The 10,924-nt window shown below is 42.8% G+C and overlaps 1 protein-coding gene across 2 annotated transcripts in view; it reads left to right on the forward strand.

Moving 5' to 3' along the window:
• LOC111959157 (mannosyl-oligosaccharide 1,2-alpha-mannosidase IC) overlaps positions 1-10,924 on the forward strand; it is a 204,252-nt gene that overhangs the window by 92,308 nt on the left and 101,020 nt on the right. For both annotated transcript variants that reach the window (XM_070437383.1, XM_070437384.1), the window contains exon 2: positions 1,443-1,539. In XM_070437383.1, the coding sequence (XP_070293484.1) occupies positions 1,443-1,539 (97 nt within the window). The remainder of the gene's footprint in view (positions 1-1,442; positions 1,540-10,924) is intronic.

Genomic DNA, 10,924 nt, shown 5'->3' on the forward strand with positions numbered 1-10,924 from the left:
GTGCACATGAAACATTTCTGAGATCTTTTATTTCAGCTCATGAAACATGGCACCAAGGCGTTACATGTTGCGGTTTATATTTTGGTTCAGTATATGTTGCATGTGTGTCTTGGGCTTAGATGGATGCTGCTAGCCTGTTCTCAATTAACCTCTGGAGACTACCACAGACTCATTCAGTGTTCACGATATAAATCACATCATATTACCACTCCGCCTCTGAAAAAAGACTATTCCTGGTGTGTCAGTCAACCAAATCAAATTCTGACATGCTGGGGTGGTGTGGTGGTTAGCTAATTCCCTCGGTGGGAGATTTACAGGAAGTAGGAATTTTGCTTTTGTTTCAATATTTACATTTATAGCAGTAGGCTTAAGTGTTCCTTTTGTGTTTTTATGATTGATTCATATTCACAAGATCATACGCTACTAATATTCTTATCCTCATTGATAGTACAATATGTTTCACTGCAGAAAAAAAAGCTATGACAGACGTCCAGGTGATTGTACTGGAGGTCTGCGACATAGTTTCCAGAATGTCCTGCAAAGTTACAAGCTCAGCCACACAGAACCCGAACTTGCATAGCCTTTACTCAACATCAAAACAAAATGTACGTATTAACGAATCAACTCTCTTAAGTTCATCGCCTCCTCGAGAAGAGAAAACAAACAAGAACATTGCCTGAAACATTGCCTCGGCTGCTGGCAGTGTCTGCCTAGTCATGAAGTTATGCATTCATTTGATGCATGGGCTCTTCCAGCCATCATCATTCAATTGGGCTCCTGAGTGGCGCAGCGGTCTAAGTCACTGCATCTCAGTGCATGAGGCAGCATTTTAGTCCCTGGTTCGAATCCAGGCTGAATCACATCCGGCTGTGATTGGGAGTCCCATAGGGTGGCGCACAATTGGCCCAGCGTCGTCCGGGTTTGGCCTGGGTAGGCCGTCATTGTAAATAAGAATTTGTTCTTAACTGGCTTGCCTAGTTAAATAAATAAACAGCTCCACATTTTTTGTTCTGTAGATACCATTCTACCCTAAACCCCTTCATTTTACACTGCCTAAAATGCAGAAAACTTGGTTACTGTTGTTGTTGGCGTAACACAATTAAATCACTTTGACCATATCAGTCAGTGGGAAAAAACATGATTATTTTTAATTGAGGAGATCTTGGAAGGTTTTTGGAAGGAGAATGGCGATCCACCTTGTTTTTAATTTGATTTAACAGGGTTAGTTGGGGGTATTGTTAAATGCATTGTTTACCTGTGTAGTTTATATGTGATAATTGCATGCCTGTCTTAAATTCACAGCAAAATAATAATCCATCATTGACATTGCTGCAGGCCACCATTCCAGTTTAATTAAGGCTGTTTTTGTGAATCAGGTGGTTTGCCATCAGTTTAGTGACTGACCTGTGTTCTTAACCCCGTCACCTGTTTTTGTGTTTCAGATGATGAAGTTTGCCTGGGACAACTACAAGAGCTTCGCCTGGGGCAAGAACGAGCTACGGCCCCTGACCAGGAATGGCCACATTGGGAACATGTTTGGTGAGTGGTGTTTTGTGGCCCCAGGCTAAAAGGCCCCATAGGCCCCCACAGGTTACTGGGGAGCTGCTCGCGAAGGACTTACAGTCTTTGTCAAAAACAGTCATGTACACACAAATGGTCAGCAGTCATGGACACACAATTGTCTGTCATTCATGGTAATCGCTCATAAAAGAGAATGCTCTCATTGTGGAAGGTATCTTTCGCTCGTGAACATTTTAGAGGCATGCAAGTTGAGGATCCCCTGGCTACCATTATTGAAACATCTTTGTTGTGTTGCATATGGTTGTACTGAAGTTGGGAAAGTCTTGCTATAGGCTTCCTGACAAGCAGTGCATGTTATGTGCATTTCCCACCTGTCGGTGTATATGAACCCACCTGTCAGAATGGTTCTTTCCGGGTCCATCGGACTGTGACCTGCCCCGGCAGCCTTTACACCACGTTGTCATTGTGTGGGAATTAATCGGACATGGTACCAGAAGATTCCTCAGGTCCCTAATGACACGCATACGCACAAACACACACACACATCTGAGCCACAGGATATCCGGTGATACAGCTCTTAAATAAAAGTGGGATCATCTTTTAATGAGGATTGGGTTGGTGGGCCTTTGTCTGTCTGACACACCTGACTTCCTCCACATCCTGTCTACTGGGATTGTGGAGTATTGAGGCCATTATGTGAGACAATGCTCACCTTTCTCTCAGAGGTTTGATGGCATCTCTTCTCTGTCTCTCATCATGTAGTAGTAATACGATAATGTCTCTTCCTGAATAGAAAATACATGTAAATGTGAATTGTACTGTAGTATTCATGTAAATGTCATGCATTATGCAAGTAGGGTGATAACTCAGCCTTCTCTCTTCCCCATGTGTTGGAATTAAGACCCACAAAAGAGACCTTATCCAACCTCTGCATGATGTCTGGTTGTATTTCATAGCCCTACAGATGTCGGATTTTAATTTGATCAGTCTGGAGAACTGTCCTGCATTTAAAACGTGTAGTGTATTGGAGGTTTTAGAAAGGCTTCTAAAGTTTGACATTTCCGTTTAGAAAGTGTAGACTTGATTTTCCCTTACGAGAAATGTATCAACCCCTGCCAAAATGTTCATTAATCATAATCCACATAATCATTCCCATTTCTTTTTGCTGCACGATTATTTTCCTCCAGTAGCAAACTGGCTCAACTTAAGATCTTCCGTCTGTAAGTATCCATCTGTGTAGGGGTTATCATTATGATCATTCTGGTAAGGAACACTTATGGTACCTGCCTGAAAGATCCTTTAAAGAAACATCTGTACATATGATTTTACAGCAGCTGTGTAAACCTACTGTAACTCATGGGAAGATCGTACATCTTCTAAATAGTATTGACATTTTTGCTCTACCTAATTACACAGTACCACTAAGGTACCATTATGCAGTGAAATGTAGAAATAACACAGACAGCTGCTATTAGAGGTTAGAGGTCACCAAACTCCTACTGGTGTTTATCTTTTAATTGCTCCCTTTATCTGAGTAACGTAATTAGCCTCTGTGAAATAACTATCCCCCTATATGGATCAGCCAGATATTCGCAGAGAAGATAGCTGTGGAAATCAGTAATCAGTCAATTCGTCTCTCAAAATTGTCTCTATTCTTTCAAATCTCTGGGAAAAGAGATCGGCTTACTACTTCAACCCAATATCGCTAATCCCACTAAGCAAATGAACTTCCATTCCGTTGGAAATCTGACATGGTTTTCTCTCTCCACGCTCCGTTTGCTAATACTGAGGAACATGTGGGAAGGGAAGAGAGCCGAGAGGTTGTGCTGTGGGTGACTATCACACTGTGCTGGAGGAGAGCTACGTTGGAGGAAGCCAGGTGTGAAATTGGATGCTGTGTTCTTTAATTTAATCCCATGAGTAAACAGAGATGGGGTGAGATTGGATCCTCGGTTAGCCTACTTGTCGCAAGCATGTTATAAATATGCTGAAAGTCACTGGAACATCCCTCCTGCTCTCTCTCACTCCAGACTCAGTCAAAGCCCCTGAACGAGATTTAGAAGACATCTGCCGCTGCCTCTCTTCTCTCGCCATCCTCTTTCTCTGCGTCCTCCTATTTCTTTCTCTCTTTTCCTTCTCTCTTTGTGAGTCATGGTTTAAGACGTCGCGCTTTCCCCTCTTTGCCCACGGAAAGGTTGTAGTGCTGCTGGACAACTACACAGAGAGACTACTGAGGCATTTACTTAAAAATATGAAATGCAAGTTCATTCTCACATTTTTTCACGAGTAATGGCACAGTAGAACTCTAGAGTAAGTGCTGAAGGCTCTTGTGTTTATGTGTGGGAGTGAACTTCACGTGGGAGTTTACAGAACATTGATTTGTTCTGACCAACTACACCTCATTTGCAACTTTTTAAAAGCATTTAATCATTATAATTCCACATTAACATTCTTTCCAAGACCCACACATATTTGCTATAACTTTCAGAATTATAAGTAGGTAACACTTTACACAAAGTGGCCTATGACAGGAACAAGGTGAGAACAATTCATACCACTCACATTTATTATGATCATTATACACTTGTAGGTACAATTTTATGTTGTTCCAATGCTCATTTTGAAATATAGGGAAGGATAAGTGGCAGCATAATCTCTAACTCCTAGTTGTATCATAGGTTGCTCTGATGTATAAAAAAAGTAAAGTTGAATCATGAATGTGATATATCACATTGTTGAATGCTGAAGCAGTTGTCGTAGGTGGACGAGCTTAAAGCACTGTTTACTTAGACCTGCTGATTAATCCTTAAGAGCCTATTGGCTCTTCTGGGAAGGCTTGCCACTAGGTGTTGGAACTTTGTTGCGGGGACTTGCTTCCATTCAGCCACAAGAGCATTAGTGGTGTAGGGCACTGGTGTTGGGTGATTAGACCTGGCTCGCAGCCGGCGTTCCAATTCATCTCAAAGGTGTTCGATTGGGTTGAGGATAGGACTCTGTGCAGGCCAGTCAAGTTCTTCCACACCTATCTCAACAAACTATTTCTGTATGGATCTATATTTGTGCATGGGGGCATTGTCATGCTGAAACAGGAAAGGGCCTTCCCCAAACTGTTGCCACAAAGTAGCACAGAATCGTCTAGAATGTCATTGAATGCTGTAGCGTTAAGATTTCCCTTCACTGGAACTAACGGGCCTAGCCCGACCATGAATAACAGCCCCAAACCATTATTCCTTCTCCACCAAACTTCACAGTTGGCACTATGCATTGATGCAGGTAGCGTTCTCCTGGCACCTGCCAAACTCAGATTTGTCTGTTGGGCTGCCAGATGGTGAAGCAGGATTCATCGGTCCAGAGAACGCGTTTCCACTGCTCCAAAGTCCAATGGCGGCAAGCTTTACACCCCTCCAGCCGACGCTTGGCATTGTGCATGGTGATCTTAGGCTTGTGTGCGGCCATGGAAACCTATTTCATGAAGCTCCCGACAAAAGATGTTATACACCTGTCAGCAATGGGTCTGGCTGAAATAGACAAATCCACACATTTGAAGGGCTGTCCACAGTCTTTTGTATGTATAGTGTATCTGTTGTTTTGCATGTGCTGCAGCTACATCCACCGCATCTGCCTGTGTTGTCCTTCCGCACCTGCGGTGGAAAGTGGAAGAGCTACCGCTCTATTTGTTAGACCAGGTCTTCTCACGAAAACGTCTGTAGCGGCCGAACGGTTTGGCCTACAAAACTAATATGACCACTCTATGGAAAGAGAAGACCCTCACCAACACGATGGTGTTATCCGTGGTATGGCCATCTAAAAACATTTTCTTATGTTAGCTTAGTGCAACCCCCCCCCACGCCCCCAACGGCTTAGACTTTTAGAGGTTAAACGACAAATTGTGCTTAGCATAGTAAAACCAAAAATGCTATCAGATCTTATTCTAGATCGACAGCCGGCCATCTTAATTGGGTATCACTTTCAAGTCACGTTTCATTTGGTCTCTGAGCCTCAGATGGTTCTTTGTTAGTATTGTTATTTTTGACAGACATCTATTTACTCAGCTTTCTATTTAACACAGCAAGGCTAATTGGACACAAGTCTTCTAAATGTGTCATGGCGGATGCTTCGAGAAATGAAATGAGTGCTGTTGATATGCGAGTACAATCGAGACTGATGTTACCCATACTGAAACATGACACAGTTGAAACTGCGAATGTGTTATGGAATTGAAATCCCTATGATTAGTAATGGAAGGTTGGTTTAATCTTTAATGTGGTCGGATATGAAGAAATAGACTTCTATGCAATAAGCCTTTATGCGCTCCGTAAGGAAGAACAGAACGTGTCACAACGCCAGACTGACACAAACTTGCGCCTTGTGGTGAATTTATTTGGTTTCCACTGTCCGATTGTGGGACCAGAAGTCCTCACAAAGAATAGTACAAAACAAGGAACAGGAAAAAACGGAGTATTATTACGTTTCAGGGTAGGTTAACATTGTATGGCAACAATTAGGGTATGGCGTCTTACAATTAGGGTTATGGTTAGAATTAGGGTTTATGGTTACAAATTAGCGGTTAGGGTTACAATTAGGTTAGGTTACCATAGTTAGGGTACATAGGTATCAATTAGATGGTTACAATTAGGTTGTTACAATTAGGGTTAGGGTTACAATTAGGGTGGTACAAATTAGGGTTCTTAGGGTGGTACAATTAGGTTACAATTAGGTTAGGTACAATTAGGGATACAATTAGGCGTTAGGTGAACAATTAGGGTTAGCGGGTTTCAATAGGTTACCAAATTAGGTAGGGGTTACAATTCAGGGTTAGTGCTTACAATATAGGTTAGGGTAGGCCCGTTCCTAGAGTCGAATGACCAAAGTGCACTCTAGTCGCCTAATTGGTGTAATGTATAATATTTGTCATAATTTCATAATTAATAATACATTAAAAAATATGCAGAAATATGTTTTCTATGTCAAACCGTTTTGTTATATTTAATGTCTCTGTGATATATAAATGTATATCGGGATGCAATTTCTTAGGAGAAGTTACATTCTAATAAATATTACCAGCATGTGAAATTGTCTTTTCTCTAGGTGGCTTGGAAAGACAGACTCAATAGATGAGGGTCACTTGGAAGTCAGAACACGTACAGGTCTTGTGTGTATGAGCTTGCACACGGAATCCAGCTCTCTCTCTCATCTCTCTCTCTCTCCTCTCTTCTCCCCTCTCTCTCTCTCTCTTCTCTCTCTCTCTGTCTCTCTGTCTCTCTCTCTCACTCACTTCACTCACTCACTCACTCACTCACTCACTCACTCACTCACTACTCACTCACCATCACTCACTCACTCACTCACTCACTCACTCACTCTCACTCACTCACTCACTCACACTCACTCACGAAGTTCAGTGATTATCTTAGGTCAGCTTGAAGTGCTCATTTAGCTGGACAGGTAGTTAAGGCTTCCCTGGCTGGCAGACAGAATATTTCTGTAGTCTGAATTGGAGCTTGAGAGTTGTGCCTCAGCCAACACGCATCATTACAGGGGGATAACTGATGGACAGGAGAGCCGGCAAGGGCATGTGCAGCAACTGTCACTGCCTTCTAAGAGAAGAAGTAGATCTCCTGGAGTAAGGGTTGATTGGAAGTCTTCAGGTGTATCAATACATCCAAGGCTTGCGGCTAGGAAAAAGACTTGTATATGTATAGATATGGAGAGAAACTTTCTGAAAAGGGTAACATAAAGTCATGCAGGGACACTTGTTAATATTTAGAGAATTGCCAGAGAAAACACTTAAGCACATTGAATAATTTTGAGTTTGGCTCGGGAGCTCTCGCTGGTGCCCTAGTTTTATGATAGAGAGTGTTTAAACTAAAGAAGAATCTTGTGACATTCTTCTTCAAACGTGCGTATTATCTGTGAGGCTGATTCGAAGCAAGCATCAAACAGCAGGTGTTCCCTGTCTTTGAACAGAGCTAGAACTTGAGCTAGAGTAGGATGTAAAAGGACGAACAGGTGGTGAAAGTGATGTACTGGATCAACTCTCAATCCCACACACATACTGTACGTCTAATGATATAGCGAAGCAAACACTAGCAAAGGGGACCCTGAGTTTGGGAAACTCTGGGTCAGGCAGTATTATTATTTTTCCTTCTAGTTTATTGAATACAGTTAAAAAGAAGACAAACAGATCCATATTTTTTGGGGAAGCATCAAGATTCCCGGAGTGCTGGAGTTTTTCTTCTTTATAATAGTTTACTTTTAGCTCCATGTACCTAGTATCACGTTAAGGTGTACGAACGAGTTCACTCCTTGAAGCTTATTGAACACAGCCTTTAGCGTTCACTTGAATTCACCCAGGCAGTGATTGCCTAAGACAGAAGGCGTTTGGATTTTTAAAGACGGAAGTCGTTTATAGCCTAATCTTGTTGTTGTCGTTACTGTTCTCCCTCTAGCTCCCCCAGACTCCTAATACCTTATCATTCAGCGTCCAAATCACTCAAACCAAATTCCAGAGGACAAGTTGATTGTTCATTTTGTTCAACCTCTACGGCTGCGGCAAACAAACAAGGCTACAAACCCTCCAATTTCAAAAGAAAGGTAACAATTCAGTACCACTCCATTGTGAACAACAATCAAGGCTTTGGGCTCTTCGACTCCAGAGCTGTTTCCTTGCCTTTGTCCTTGGCTGGGAAGCAGCAACTAAAGAGGAGCAGCTAAAGAGGAGAGAATATTTTTCATGTCAACCCCGTCTGCCCATTATGTGTCCTTGGAAACCTTGGCCTTCACCTCTCCCCCCCCTCATCATCACCAAAGAGAGAAGAATAAATGGAAGAAAGAAAACATGGGCTGACTTTCAAACACCCTTCGAGATCCCCGGCTGCTGTAAGGAATAGGATTAGGCGGCAAGCTCCAGGAACGGCTGGCTGAAAGCTCTCTGTACACTGCTCATCAACAGACCGTTGCTTCAGGCCAACACTGCCACATAAACCCACGAGTAAATCCTTCCCTTGTGTCTCTTGCTTACTGAGACAAAAAAACGGTGATGGAAACGCTAACCAAGATTAAGTCCCAGTCTTCAAGATCGTCACACATAGCCCTAATGTGTACAGTAACTTGACGACGTCTTTCATACCAATAGGTGTCCACTCGATGAGTTTTGATGATGTACTTTTTTGTTTTCTGCACCATGACTCTCATTTATCTTCTTATCTTTAGCCTCTGCCTATTTTGTCCCCTTCCAACCCTGAGCTTCATTGTTGTGGATCGATCAGAAAATGATGCAAGTCACTCCTGTATCTCATTAAAACAAATAGTGACAGTATCACGCTCTCTAATGCGAGGCGAACCACCCCCAAGCCTTAATAGGGGCTTAAAGGGATGTTCATCCACTGTGAGCGATGTCATTACCACAGCTTTAGAATATGTGGGTCACTAACTTAAGCACACACTGTATCATACAGAGCAAACCCATCGCAGCCAGATGCTGAGGAGGACATAATGGTCATGACAGTACTGGAGAAAAGGACATAACATTAGCAGTCACAGCATCTATTTTCCCTGTGGAGCACAATATTGTCCTCCAATAGTTGTTCTATCCTTAAACAATGGATGTCTTATGGCTAATAATGGGATTGTCCACAGGCAGTGTTTTGGAAAATCTCTCTCCCCAACACAAAGAGACGGAACGCCCCACTCTCTCCTCGCTCCCTTCTGCAGGATGCTTTGCAATTTCCTCTTGCCCTTTATCTTATCGCTGTTGTGTCCTTTCTCAAAATATATTTTTATTTCCCTCGTTTCATCCCCCCTCGGTAGTCTCTACACCTCTGCCTCCCCTTCTCCTCTTTTCTTATTTTCTCTCCCCTCGTGAGATGTAATTAAAGAGCACCAGCCTTCCCAGAATGAGACACGGGCCTACCCCTCGGCCCCTACGTGGACCCCAGGAAGAGTAGCTGATGCTTTTGCAGTGGCTAATGGGGATCCTAAAAAATACCAAATACCCCTTGACCTTTTGCGCACAGCACACCCAGGTACCATTTAAACCAGAGGCGTTTATTGAAAAAACCCACAAGCACTTAAATCGTGGTAAAAGCAGCATGGAGCACGGCGAAGGCCATGTGGAAGCTCCATGGAAGCCGATCGATCCCTTCCATCTGATGGATAAGAATTTAGCTTGTCATGGTGAATTATTATGATGTGAGTAGGAGAAAAAACTATGAGACATAGAGAGGCCTAAGATTCTGAAGGCATCTTTTAGAGAGTGCCAGTCTGTATAGATACTGTCACAGTGAATAAAACCATACAGGAGTACAGACACACTGGCGCCAAGTCGACCTTGAAGCCCCTTCAGTCGCGGTTCTCCCTTTTCTGTTATCCGGAGATTTTTTTTATTAAAGGCGTTGAACTGGGAAGCACCCGAACGCTATTGCCATTCTATCCACCGCTCTCCCACGTGTACAGAGAGCACAGCGTTCTTTCCCACTCTGCAATTATGTCCCAGAGTGCATCTGGTCTCAAGGGGAGTGTGCATTCGGTGAAGGTGACAGTAGGGAGTGGTAAATGAGGTGGGAGAAGCTTTTCGTCAAGGTTAAATGAAGGGCTAGGCGAATGACGCCTCTACTCTGACAGTCAAATAATACATACAACCCCACCCGTTCATCCCGCTTACTTACCCTCATCCCACAGGCACTGTTATGGGTGACATACAGTGTGGAAGATATCATCTACGGTATATCGCCATAGCGACAAAGCCCCAGGTGACAAGTCACTTTCCCAACCCCCTTCCCCTGTCACTTCTCTCACCCTGGAGACCCTTCACCCAGTCCCAACCCTCCTTTCAATCTCACGGATCTGATGTTTAACCAATAAGGTTTCCATCGTTCTCTCCATCAAGTCACAAATCATCATAATTATAGACTGTGAAGCATCTTTTTCATGCACTGTCTTGTGTGTGCTGGGGGATGGGCATACTGTATCTTTCACACATACAGAATCATTAAAAGGTGATGCTTTTCCCACCGTTAAAACCTATTAAGGATCGGACCCTTTTTTTCAACTTTCGCCTAAAATGACAAAATGACCCAAATCTAACTGCCTGTAGCTCAGGACCTAAAGCAAGGATATGCATATTCTTGATACCATTTGAAAGGAAACACTTTGAAGTTTGTGGAAATGTGAAATTAATGTAGGAGAATATAACACATTAGATCTGGTAAAAGATAATATAAAGAAATGCAAGAGAAGGGCCAATATATGACTTAGGAATCTAGATTGTGGCCAATAGATGGCAGCAGTGTATGTGCAAAGTTTTAGACTGATCCAATGAACCATTGCATTTCTGTTCAAAATGTTGTATCAAGACTGCCCAAATGTGCCTAATTGGTTTATTAATACATTTTCTAGTTCATAA

This window comes from Salvelinus sp. IW2-2015, linkage group LG35, assembly GCF_002910315.2.
Source record: "Salvelinus sp. IW2-2015 linkage group LG35, ASM291031v2, whole genome shotgun sequence".
Taxonomy (NCBI): domain Eukaryota; kingdom Metazoa; phylum Chordata; class Actinopteri; order Salmoniformes; family Salmonidae; genus Salvelinus; species Salvelinus sp. IW2-2015.